General features: G+C 39.0%; 1 protein-coding gene across 9 annotated transcripts in view; it reads left to right on the plus strand.

Annotated features, from left to right (window-relative positions):
• Positions 1-13,851, plus strand: part of COL19A1 (collagen type XIX alpha 1 chain) — a 191,583-nt gene that overhangs the window by 47,087 nt on the left and 130,645 nt on the right. For 8 of the 9 annotated variants that reach the window (XM_063389432.1, XM_063389431.1, XM_063389436.1 and 5 more), the window contains one exon: positions 2,533-2,586. The exons of the other annotated variant lie outside the window; for it this stretch is intronic. In XM_063389432.1, the coding sequence (XP_063245502.1) occupies positions 2,533-2,586 (54 nt within the window). The remainder of the gene's footprint in view (positions 1-2,532; positions 2,587-13,851) is intronic. 9 annotated transcript variants of the gene reach the window in all.

Here is a 13,851-nt window from a genome sequence, read left to right on the forward strand (position 1 = left end):
CAGAGGTGTGGGGGATGTCTCATTTCCCCAGTGGGGCCGTTCCAGAGCTGAAACAGGAGCAGGGGAAGCAGCAGTCACTGGCACTGGCGCAGGAGTTAAACCAGTGACACCCAGCTCAGGCCTTGGTGAGGCTGAGCTCCTGCACTGATGGGACAGAACACAGCTAGAGGCTTCTGCTGGGAGTAACAGGGATGCTATTTCCTCATCTACATACTCCCTGCTGCTCCCACAGTACCAGGGAAACCCTGGAGTGATGCTGCCTTTGGGATGAGTTTTCTTTCTCCTAACATATTCACATAAATGAATGTGAAATCATTTTTTTTCCTTTTTGCTAACAGACACATTTTTTACCTGCATACTTCTGGTGATGTTGTGTCCTGGTTTAGTTGGGACAGAGTTCAATTTTAGTCACAATAGCCAGTATGAGGATGTGTTTTGGATTTGTGCTGGAAAGAGGGTTGATAACACAGGGGTGTTTTCATTATTACCAAGCAGTACTTGCACAGTGTTGAGGCCTTTTCTGACTCCACCCCACCACTGAGGAAGCTGGAGGTGCACAAGGAGCTGTGAGGGGACACAGCCAGGATAGGTGATGCCAACTACCAAAGGGGTACTCCATACCCTACACACGATGCCATGCTCAGTATATAAAGCAGTGGAAAGAAAGAGGAAGCGTGGGGACATCTGTAGTGATGCCGATTGTCTTCCCTGTCACCGTTACCTGTGATGGAGCTCTTCTTTCCTGGGGATGGCAGAACACCTGCCTGCCCATGAGAAGCTCAGTTGAGAAGGATTTTTACTGTCATCCTTAGTAAATCCTGACAGTAGACTTACAGCTCATGGTTCTACCTTTGGCTGCTGTCACGCTGTGTGTACCTCATAACCTATAAATGCCAGCCTTATACTGCTACTGTTCACCACCTTGCAAAGCTGTTTTCCTGGCAACTTATCCTTTACTTTTGTGAAGTACTTTAAAGCCTGCAGAAGGAAAAGAAAATGACATTAAGAAAAAAATAAAAATATTAAAGATGCATTTCCTATATTTTTGGGTTTAATCTGTGATACTGTTTGTATGAATACTATTAGATATCTATATTATCTGATATTTATATTCATAAAGGCATGAAGAACTACCACCTTCCAGCCTGTGGTTATTAACATCACAACTAGAAGATAGAAGCATAACTTGCAGATCTAATTTGCAGTGGAAAATAATTGTCTTCCAAGATGGAGAGTCTATCTGCAGTTAGTGGCACAGAAGTGTAAACATACCTTGGTTAATTGGCTAGTAAGTCATACAGGCTAAAGGCTTCCTGGCGTGTAGCAGGCTGTGTAATTTTAGACTATGCAGTGTATAAAAATACACTGCTGAAGGTAACAAAGCGATACCGGTCTATTAAAATACTGGCAAGTGGCAGAAGGGAACAGAGGATGCATAGAAAAGAGTGACTCTGTGGATGATTAGATGAGGTAACCTTTACAGGTTACCTCACAGTAACTCACAGCTCACAGTGCTTGTGGATTCATGCTACTCACACATACAGGATTTTGGTCTGTTTTTGAGACAGAGCTGCTTAATATCTTTATCCATGGTCTGGGTGAGGGGATCGAGTGCCTTCTCTGTGAGAATGAGTACTGTGACTGAGGGAGCTGGGGGTATTTAGGCTGGAGAAAAGAAGTCTCAGGGGTGTCCTGATTGTTCTCTACAAGTGCCTGAAAGGAGGTTGTAGGCAGGTGGGGGTCAGCCAGGCAGCCAGTGACAGGACAAGAAGAAATGGCCTCAAGCCGTGAGACAGAAGATTCAAGCAGAACATCCAGAAGAATTTCTTCATTGAAAAGGTGGTCAGTCCTTGTAATGAGTTGCCTAGGGAAGTGATGGAGTCACTCTCCCTTGAGGCATTCAAGAAACAACTGGGCATGGCACTCAGTGCTATGGTCTCATTGACATGGTGGTGTTCAAAATTTCTGTGTTTGATATTTTATGTGATTTTTAAGACTTATGGTCCAATTTACAGCTGCTGGGTTCTTCCATAAGTCCCCTGATCAATCAGTCATTTGTCTCTCAAAACTAAAAATTTCTTATAGATTGTTTATGGTTTGAGGTTTGGTTTCTCTGAGGGGATAAAAGGGAGGGAGAAAGGAATTTAAATAGCGTCTCTCAAAAATATTGCAGGCACACAACTTCATACAAATCTGTATTACATGTTGAGCTTTCTCGGTGTAGAACTGAAAATGGACCCTCTTGGTTTCAGTCTTCTTTTGCAATGAATTCCTTTAAAATTAGTGGACTTGCTTTTATGGAAATGTAGATGTGCAAATATTTGTCTGATGAAGGACTTAATTTTTATTGGTGTTTAAAATGCATTTATTTTGCAGATTTTAGTGCTACATATAAGGAATCCTCCTGTGCAGTGGTTGCATTACTGAAAAATCATGTGGAAGATGATTTTCTATTGAGCCTGATGTGACCTGAGTAGTGGTTTTTAACATTAGAAGTCTGTAGAGCTTCTAATTAATCACTTTGTTTTGTAGGGTGAGATGGGTGTGAAAGGACCGGACGGTGTTGCAGGTCTGCCTGGTGAAAAGGTATGTTTGTGTTTGTTGGTATGTGATTTAACTCACAGCAAGTGTTCATTATGTCAGTGGCCTCTCTGTAGCTGTGTACAGAAATGGGAGGATAGAACATTTCTGTCAGAACATGAATGTCTTACCTGCCATGTTTTTGCAGCACACTGTAAAAGCTGTTCAGATCAACAGTCTTCTCTGCTGATGTGCGTGTTTGGTGGGGTTTTTTTCTCAAGAAGTGGGGGTTATATACAGAGCTGTAGGAAGCTACTTGTTCCTCTTGCAAGCTTAGGAAAGAGCTCGTGTGTGCTCAACAGTCTGCTTGGTAGAGCTTGAGGTAAACACCACTGACTTCTTAATCAAAGTTTTGGTATAGCCATGGCTATGAAGGCATCCCAGCCTACTGGTGTAGTCAAGGATAAGTTTCACTTTATTTCAGAATGTTAGTGTGCAAAAGAAGACAGTTGTATGCACTTATTGGGTTTGGTGCTACTTACCTGTATTAGAGGAAACCTGTAAGTCTAATATCTAACATCTTCAGTGTAGAGACACCCCTCATAGACTGAGGAAACAGCTTGCTGCTGTCAGACTTAAAATCTGTGGGTTTACAGGACAGAAAATTGAGAAATTGTCTTTTATTTTTACTTGCTATTTCTGTCTCAAATTGTGATTTTTTAAAAAAATGGTAGTAGGTGTATATGAGCAAAATTAAGAGTAAAAATCAAGGTATTTGTTGCTGATATGAAGTTACATTGGTAGAAAAATGGCAAACAGGCTGCAAAGATGTTCAGAGGAATTTGCAACACTGAAGAACTGAATTGTCAAGTGGTATGTAGAACTCAGAGAAAGCAGTAAGCAAGTGATGCAGATCAAGAGAGAAACAAAGGAAGCATTATGCATTTCATGCTAGACTGGACTAGCTATTACTATTCAGGAAAGTGATCTTGGAATTACAGATCAAGGAAAACATGGACTCACTGTTTAACACTAGTCAAATAAACAAACAGTATTTAGGAATTACTATGAAGAGAACAGGAAATAAAGCTAAAGCACTTTAATGTCATAATTTTTAATGAACCCATCTGTATTATGCTGCAACTTGAATGATGTATACAGTTCTGGTTCTCACATCTCACATTCTCACATCAGTATAAATATAATAATACCAGAAAAGACTCCGAGGTGTCAAGAGTGCTCAGGAGCACCAGATATCTTCCAATTAAAGTGGACTTCAATCTGAAAAAGGCACAATTAAGAAAAAACATGTCATGTTCTGTTCTCTGTACAGTCTTGAATGGAGCAGAAGAGATTAATAGGGATTTAATTATTTGTTTTATTCTTCAGTGTGTGAATTAGAGCATCAAACCTATCTGATAGGTTCAAAAAGGCTAGAAAAGGCTCGTTCTTCCTGTTACAATAGTATAGTTTGAACACTACCACAAAACTTGAAAAGTCTGAAAATGTATTAGAAAATTAATGGAGCAAAATTCCATGGAGCGTGTCAGTCTGCTTGTACTTCAAGAGGCTGGCATCTGGGAAGGCCAAAGGAGAAGCCTTTATGGTTGCCCTGTTATATTTGTCTGTAGACATCTTTTGTTGCCACAATCGTAGTCCTGCAATTGACTGGAGAACCCTTTGTTTTGATCCAGATAGACAGTGTTTTACTTTACTGTGCTCCTAGATGTGAATTAATGGAAAGAGTTATTGTAAAGCACTGTAGATTGAGATAGATCTAGAATGAAGCTGTGTTTTCCCTTGGCTCTTTCTGTAGCTCCTACTCTGATGTTATCTTGCTTTAAACTTACCAGGCTACGTTGCTTTTCCAGTCCAAGTTATTATTATTATAGTTTCCATGGTTAATATTGTTTGGGTTTTTTTTGCTAAGTGCCTTGCAAATTCATTGTCAGGCCAAATCCCAAAGCTCCTGTTAGTTTACTTGAAACTCAACAGTCAGATCTTATTTAAAATCCAGACATTGTACTTTTTCTGAACATTACAACACATTTAATTCAGCCTATATAAAATACCATTGATGCAAATTAAAAATTAACTACCACGAAATACGTAACTGTCAAAACTTAAAACTTCTAAAATAAAAAAAGAAAGCCAAGTATTTTGTGCATGCATAGCTGGATGAGGAAACTGAGATCAGCTACCCAGCTTCTGCTAGCCTAAGTGGTGATGTCTGTGTGGAGTAGGGCACTGCTGTGTGAGCTCTTTCTCAAGCTAGAATGAATATTTCCCTCGTGTTGTGAAAGGTGCTAATGTGTTCTCTCCCAGGTGATGTATCAGGAACTATATAGATTTGTAAAATCTTTTATTTTTGTGCTCCCTTAAGTGTGGTGTTCCAGCGGCTACTAACACTGTACATGGAGTTAAAGACAATGAAGTAGAGGAGCAGCACCAAACCTGTCTGAGTTGAGGAAGCATTTGGACAACACCTTCAAGCACAGGGTGGGATTCTTGGGATGTTTTAAAAAGGGGCAGGAATTGGACTTGGTGATTCTGATGAGTTCCTTGCAAAATCAACATATTCTATGATAAAAATACTCTAAAAACTGTTGTTTGCAAAGGTATCTCTTACATTTCAGGATGTTGAGGTGCAGACTGTGCAGTTCTGGTAGAGCGTTCTGAGGAGCTACTGCTGTTTCTGTATCGTCTTAAAACCTTCAGCACACATTATCTATTGTTGGAGATGTTGAATTGCTTAGTATGGTTTTGATTGTATTTTTTCATTTGTATTTCTGAGCTCTGTGCAGATGTGCCCCTGAGTCACTGGTTAGAAACAGGAAGAAGGAAAAAAAAAAATTATACATTTTTTAACTTTAACTGAAGTTTGAGGCTTCAAAGAACAATGAGGTGCTTTTGATAATTCTCCCAAAACCTATCCACTGCAATTTTCCTTTGCTTATACTTCATTCCCTGGGAAAAGTTTCAGAGAATAAATAAGCAATAGATTTTACTCATGTTGTTATGCAAAAGCAACAATATCAATTTACTTGACCTATTTTAGATGTTTACCTTAGTACAAGATAAACTTGGCTGTTAGAAGTCCTGTTTCTTTAGATTGGTTATGTCAAACAAACCTGATGTAGTGAAAAATTAAACTTAGATTAATACTATGCTGTGGACTTTATTACCTGAGAGACTCTTAACAGGAGAATCTCCCAGAACAGTGCTTGATGCCCGTATACTTAATTTTCAAGATATGAATAAATGGTGAGACATCTGTGAGTCTTCATATACGATCCTTAACTTTCAAGGATCTTAAGTGTAAAAACTGTTCAGTCTGTCTTCAAATGTGACACTTTGCCCTCTGTCACTTTCAAGACATACCATCACTAACATCATTTCCCTTTCACTAAATGCTGCAGTGGATTTCCCACAGTCTGCTGGCTAGTAGGTGCACAAGTAAGTGGTGCAGACTTCTGGGAGGCTCTTGCCAATTAAGAGGTTGGATGTGCTGAGGGCTACTCCAGAGAATAGAGTTTAAGGCTTGATGACTCTAGGGTAGTATAAGAATAGCCTTAACACCCCAAAGAAAACAGAGGAATGTCCTGGCCATAATTCAGCATATTGTGGATTTTTCTGATGCAGTTCTTGTAAGCTGCCAAAGTAAAAAATGAGGGGTTTTTCTGGCACGCCACAAGATGTCTGTTGTCTCATCTGCCTTTGGGTTAAAAGAAGCCAGTGCCATGATGCTTATGACCAATCTAAAGAGTCAAGAATCTAATGCAGACCCTGTGGAGCCCTGCCTCAGGCCCCCAAAGTCACAATACAGTTGATAGTCAGCACCATTACATATGTGACTGTCTTTTTGATGTCCATCTCTCTAATTCCTTCCTCCCGGTCCTTTTTCAGGAGGGGATGTCTTAAGAGATTTTTCTTTTAAATAGTAAAACCTACTTGGGCCAACAGGGCAAACTCTTCAGGTTATCAGAGGAGATAATTCTGAGGTATTTGTTTATAATTCTAAAATAAGAGGGTAGTAGTCTTCCTTTAGAGGAAAATTAGCTTCCTTTGTAGTCTATCAGAAGAGATGGAATACAGTGGCACGATCCCTTTCCTGCAACTGGGACTGATTTGTAGCTCAGCCTTCTGGGCACGCTTATTCAAGGTATCTGTCAAACCATGATACAAGAACAAGTGGAAGCTGTGGTTAATCAGAATCCCTGTGTGTGTGAGACCTAAGGCTCCATCCTCCTGGCTGTGTTCAGCAAAGGCTGAGGGAACAGATGAAATGTGTTGAAGGAAGCACTGTGTTAGCTTACTTTTTGGTGATTAGCAAGTGAAATTGCCTCTGACTACACTTCTGAAGCCATTTAGTGTAACTGGATTGTAGCCAGAATGCTGGTTATGGCGTGAGAAATTAAATCTGTCACTGAAGTGGAGGTTTGAGGTGACTGGACTGATTTAAGACATGACAGTCACCCAGGCTCCAGAAATTAACCATTCCTGATCTAGCAGTTAGACTCATTATGGCAACAAAAACTGATTGCTCAGCCATTAAGAATAGTCTTCACCTACTACTGCTGTGTACAGGGCCACATCCCTGGCATAACCTGAGCAAGGTCAATGCATCGCTGTAAAATATTTCTATTTTAACAAGTTTAAGTATTTTCCTAGTATTCCTGTACCACTGAAATGGAGAGACAACATTCCTGTTGGTGTGACCTGCAGGCTTCTCCCTAACTGAAGTCATAATGTCATCTTACTTCTGAACAGGTTGAATGTGTGCAGATCCTTGCCACAGCGCCCATTGGGGGTTGTAACAGCCTTCCCTGGTTTGTGTCAGGTCTCTGCACAAAGCATATCATGTCATGGATCTTTCCAATGCTTACAGGGGGCTTATAAAAAAAGAGAGAGAGACCTTTTACATGGTCAGATAATGATAAGACAAGAGGGAATGGTTTAAACTGAAATATAAGAGCTCTAGATCACATGTCAGGAAGAAATTCTTTACTCAGATGGTAGTGAGGCACTGGAACAGGTTGCCCAGAGAAGCTGTAAATGCCCCATTCCTGGAAGTGTTTAAGGTCCTCAGCAACCTGGTCTAATGGGTGGCATCCCTGCTTATGGCAGAGGGGTAGGAACTAGATGATTTGCAAGATCTGTTTCAACCCAAGCCTTTCTATGATTCTATGACCCTCCCTTTATGCTGTATTTCCAGGTTTTCAAAACAGTCTGACAGAACTTTGAGCCATGATTAAAAGATCAAGTCCTCAAGCCTTAAAAATGTGTTCTTGTGTCACTTATCCAAATAAGTCAAGTTTCGTCCCTCTCTTTGCTTCTGGCTCTATGATGCCATGGCAACAAAGTTCCAAGTTGAAAGTTTATTTACCTTCTGGATGCTAAGTGATGAAGTCATGTTTGGGTTATGGGGTTATTTTTTGCTGGCCTATGATGCCTTGACAGTCAAGGTGAATTTCTGAACCGTTTTGGCATATACATTTTAGGGAGTAGAAAATCTGTACTTGAGAAGTTTAGCAGGAGAGTTCCTGGTTCTGAGGGATAAGCTGCCATCTATGGCAGGTACTTGCATGTAAAGTATTAGTCTTTTGGAGATCTGGGGACTTTATGACTCCCTCCAAGTACCTGAGATGAGATTGTAGTGAGTGTTGTTTTTTTCTCTCAGGTAACAAGTGACAAGATAAGAGGAAATGGACTCAAGTCACACCAGGGGAAGTTTAGATTTCATATTAGGAAAATTTTTTTTAACCAAAAGGGTGATCAGGCATTGGAACAGGCTGTTCAGGGAAGTGTTTTGAATCAACATCCCTTTAGGTGTTCCAAAAGTGTGGCATTCGGTGACGTGGTTTAGTGGTGGAGATATCTGTGTTAGGTTAATGGCTGGACTAAATCCTAGAGATCTCCTCCAACCTTAACGAGTCTATGAGCATGAGTCCTGCTAGTCAGAAAGGCCTTATGCTTCTGAGAACATGCTGATGGCAGTAAGGCTCAAAGGACTCAAGTTAAGGAAGGTGAGTTATTTACTCTGTTCCTGGCCTTCCCATATTTTTCTAGTATGAAAATATTTTTTCTTCTCTATCAGTGACTACATTCTGAAAAATGAAATTGATGTAGGCAGCAGGACAATTCAGAAAATTCAGATTTACTGAATTAAACTGGATTTGCCCATTCCCCTTTATCCAAACCTCTATCGTAATTGCTTTCTCATGATACAATGATACAATTCATAGTGATGGAGATCAGGTATCTATGTTTCTTAAACTTACATTTTGTGAAGTAGTTGTGATAACATTCACTTTGAATATGTGACTTTCAAATGGCTTAACTTTATTGTTTTAGGTTTTTTGCATTGATTTTTACAATCTAGATTATGAACACTATTCCTAAAATATTAAATTTATTGAGTAAGCTTTTAAAAATAGCTGGTCTTGCATGTAAGCTTGAAAGAGTGAGATATTAAATATGCTGTGCACTTGCTACTACATTCTGTAGATCCTCCTGCAATATATTAATAAAATAGTTTAGATTAAAAAGAGAAATAAGTGTTCATGTAAATCAGAAAGTGTTTATTTCTACATAAATTAGATTTATATTCAGAACATCTACAAATTAAACTGGGTTTGTCCATTCCCCTTTATCCAAACTCTATAGTAATTGCTTTCTTATGATTCGTAGTATACAATTCACAGTATACAATTCATAGTGATGGAGATCATGTAAAATCACATGTAAAATATGATGGAAATGAAAGTCAGACCAGAGAAAAACAAAGTTTTTCAACTTTGTTGCTCAAGAGTTCTACCAACTCTATGAATGGTATTTGTACTTCGAGTATTGAAAATGAGATTACATAAAATGAATTTTTCATGAAACTGTTCAGTGGGTAACTGTAAAAGGATTAGTCCTTTTTATTCAATCATATGTATTTGTGATGATGATCCAACAAAATGTACATGAACTCACATATTTTGTGAGCTAGAAGATAATAGTACTGGAATAAAAAACGCTGCTTGTAGTGTTGTTTTTCTCAATTTAACTGTGTCCTATGGTTATCTGGAACTTCAGTTCTCTCAAGTCCAGTATCACTGTGCTGTCTTCAGGTTTAACTGATTTGGAAACCAAACACTGATGATTTCAATTTTGATAAATTTGATTATCCTTTTGGAATAGGCTTCTCTTTATATTTGGAACAGATAAGGAAATGATTAGTAAAAGGCTACTCAAAATGGGATGTAGATACCATTTGTGGTATGAATGCTGTCAAGACAGCTTCCTGAACAGTCCACTTTGCATTGCCTGGTAGGAAGAGCTCTCCTTTCCCTTAGTGGTACCTGAGAAAACTATTTTGAAAACAGCTGAGTTATAAGATTATTTTTTCAATATAAAATGTGGCTTAGAAATGTCTAGTGCTTTGTTTTCCAACATGATTTAATTTTAATTTTGAAAAAAAAAAAAGAAATTACATGCTAGTGTAGCATATGTCTTCAAATTGCTTTCAGAGATGTTTTTAATACCCAACTCGGTACTGAGTTACTACAGGTCAGGGCTTCAGGGTCAGCTGTGTCATGAAATCCACAACTGGGAACATATTAAATGTACATTCAGATTGAATTGTCTTCATGAACATCCTTGTGACCATTGATCTGCTTTCCCCATTGCTCCAGCTAGACCATGCAAATTCTAGAATTTTCCAGGGTATATGTGGCTTTGCAGAAGAGCCATGGATATTTGGCCTGCTCTGCCAGTTCAGCAAGTGCTTCTGGAGCATTAATCACTCATGTAAATGTACAAATCTGAGGAGGTGTTGGTGTTGAGCTTTCGGTAATGCAGGCTTTTCCTTGCAGCTGTCTTGAAAGATCTCTGGACGTATTGCCTTCCACATTTCATGTCCTGTACAGATCCTTGACACGGATCAGGATATATCTGAAGTAGCTCATCAGCGTCTTTGAGAAAACTTCTAAAATGCATGTGGAGCACTGGATAGGAACTGCTTAAAGCCATTTTACTCAGTTTATCTGTCTTTCATTCAGTGCCATCCAATTTATGAGCTTCCATCACTGCTAATCAGTTATATTTCAATATTCTTAGATCATGTATGGACATAAAATTGTGTTGTACAAGTTCTGAATAATCTTTGTGCTGCTTTGCTCTGGAATCCCTAACAGAAGCAAAATAACATAGTCAGTAACATAGAAAAAATATTTGACATCAGAAATCTTTTCAGAGTAAGAGAGTTGTGAGCTGTAAGAATGTGGTCCAATTGGAAACTTTATTACCACTAAGTTTAAAGCTTTGAGCTTGAGAATTGCTGGTGATGGTAAATCCAGCAATTGGTTCCCATCTATTGCAGGAACAAATTTTCTACAAGTTTTGTATTCTGTATTTACAGTGATATCTGAGTGTAAAATAAATATACATCTGATTTTAAGAGATGGATGCATATGAAAACAGTAGGTCTCAATAGATTTGTGATACATAGATATGCTTAAAAATAAAACAATCTTACTTGGAAAATATATTTTAAATCATTATGTTTTCCAAAACTTGTTTCATTGCTTCAGCATGTATGGTTCTTGCCTGCTTTCTCTTGCTCTCTCCTTTGCATTACAAGAAAGTGTTTTGAATAGCCTTTGATCATAAATTTGATTCCAGAGAGCTGTCTGCTGTGCTGACTTATTTTTGCCTTATTAGGTGATTTTTGCAGTTCACAACTCGAGGAACTGTTGAGCTCCCTGGTTTTTCAATTCCTAAAGCTAAACGACAGCAGTTCAGTTCAGCTCTCAAGAGAAAGCTCTGTGGAATCAAATTACCTGGCGTGCTGTGACACTGCTGGAGTGTTATTTCCATTCTGGAGGGAATGGTGCTGGTGGCTGCTGTAGGTGTTGGTGAGCAATGACTTCACTTTTTAATTAAAGGATCATTGCTGATTGAGGGAAAGGAAATATGCTTCAGTCCCATCTGAGGAAAGTTACAGCATTGTCCTCTGTGCTCTCATGGGCTCCATCAAAATCAGATTAGTATGTCTCAGTAGAACAAAAGTACAAATGTGATTTTGGAGCCAGACATTACTTGTATTGCTTGGCATCACAGCTGTGATCTTCTGCAGGCAAGCGACACTGGTGAGATAAGAGTGGGAGGTGTATATACCTCTGGTGTTTGCATTGGAGCTGCAATGACCAGCAGAAGGTGGCTGGCCACGGGGGCCTGGAGTGCAGCAGCCTTTGTGATGTGATGTGAGGTGTGGCCAAAGCAACCAAAGGTCACCATTCATTTTCGAGGGGTCTGGGATGCTGGGAGCAAAGCAGAGCGTGGCACAGTGCCATGCAGGGCAGGCCTTTGTTAGCCTGTTATGTAACGTGGAAGTAAAACATAATGCAGCCCTAAATAATCCAGTCATTAAATGCAGCCCTTTGTTCCTTAATCAGAGAGTCATGAATACTCTAGCTGTGAGTCTGCCTGGCTCTGGGATTCTTAACTGTGTTTGAAAAGCCTCAGTCAAGACCTTGTAGAGCTTGAAAGGGCAGGGGGAGGCTTGAGGATCCTTCTTCAGTTGTTCATAAATTGTATTTATTGGATTCTTTCTGGAAGATTTCTGTGGCACATAGATTTTGGTCTTGTCTGGTTTTTTCCCCTCATTTTTGAGAGTTGGAGGCTGTAGGTTTTGAAACTGATATTCTGAACTTTGCACATCTCATCAGAATGCAGAGCTTTAAGAAAAGTACCCATTATTGCACTGTAAAAGTTGGCAGCAGTGTGTTGCAGGAAATGGACTAATTGGGGAGGAAGGAACTTTCTCACTGTGCTGCCACATTGTACATCTTGTGTGACACATTTTGCTTAGTTTTATTTGTCTTCTTTTAAGGCTCTAGGTATTGAACTTCACAGAATACTAGATTTTTTGATCTGATGAATCAGTGATCTATATTAGGATAATTATGGATATTGTTATTGTGCTTCATTTAAATTATATATGAGTATTTTCTGCCTGGATAATAACTCCTGCTACTAATAGCACATTAGATTTTTACCCTTCTCACTAGATGTCAATCAATGTAAAATCAACATAATTTTTTTAAAAAAAATCTTGCTTTCATACAGTAGAAAATTTATACATAGTATAAATTATACAGAGGTTGTAGATAATACTGTTGGCTGCAGTGACTTGTGGCCTGTTAAGTCTCCCTTGCCCTTTTTTAAGGTGAGTTATATTATTAAAATTTTAATAAATGCAGCTCATATGTGCATTTTTAATGTCAGTGAATATATTTCTTGCCCCCAAATCCACTAAAATTGTAGCACAGGTTTTATATTCCAAATTCAATGTAAATTGTTTTTTTAAATTCACAGATATCAAATTGTTGCAAATAAAAACTCCATTTTATTAGTATAGTAAAATCATTCACAGGTATTGCAAACCAGAATGTATTTTTTTTTTTTTTACTTCTCCCTGCTAGCCTGTATTTATAAACACCTAAGATCCATACTGCATGTTTCCAGTGTGAACCCATTAAATCAATGTGACACGCTGAGGCTGGGCCAAGTCTAGTCTAATCAGCAGTCAGCACTGTTGCTCTGGCATGAGGCTCCCAAAAATAGAAACACAAGAAGTCAAACAAGTAAGTGGAAGGGCACTAAAAGAAAAAGTGCTGCTAATTCCACTGTTGACTTTTTGTCTAATGGATTCTTGTTCCCAGGCCACACTAAGTAAAGCAACTGGCACGGGCTGTGTTCCTGCAGATGGCTCAGCAGTGACACACGTGGCCCAGCTGGGTGACAGGTGTTTGATTTGCCTTTAACAAGTCCCTCACACAAGACGGATTATTTTTTTACAGATACTGAGAAGCTAGTCAGCTAATGTTTGTTCTGCAGAGTTAACACCCCTTTCACTATGCTCCCTTTCTGTTGTGAATGACAGTTCTTCTGATTGTCCCATACACATGAAAACAACATCATCTTACTTTGAAATAAGACTCTGAACAGGAGAAATTAATTAATGATTAACTTTGTTTAATAGTTGTAATGTGTTACCTTTACATGTGGAAGATGCACAGCATATTATTTGTAGCTATTGACAATAATATCTCAAGAAATAATTATTTAGCTGCCTACCTTGCAGAATGAAAATTCACTTTAAAAGTATGAATGGAAGGAGAATGCCAGACTTCTGGGCTGTGGCCATTATACTCTGTTACTGTGTCTCCCCATAACATAACATTTTTGAGACTTTCTCAGACAGAGTAGCACAAACCTGGAGTAAAAGAAGATCCCTGTACAGTGGAGCATACAGTATTGATAGAGCTGCACCCAAGGCCACGA

Source organism: Prinia subflava, chromosome 2 (assembly GCF_021018805.1).
Source record: "Prinia subflava isolate CZ2003 ecotype Zambia chromosome 2, Cam_Psub_1.2, whole genome shotgun sequence".
NCBI classification, from domain to species: domain Eukaryota; kingdom Metazoa; phylum Chordata; class Aves; order Passeriformes; family Cisticolidae; genus Prinia; species Prinia subflava.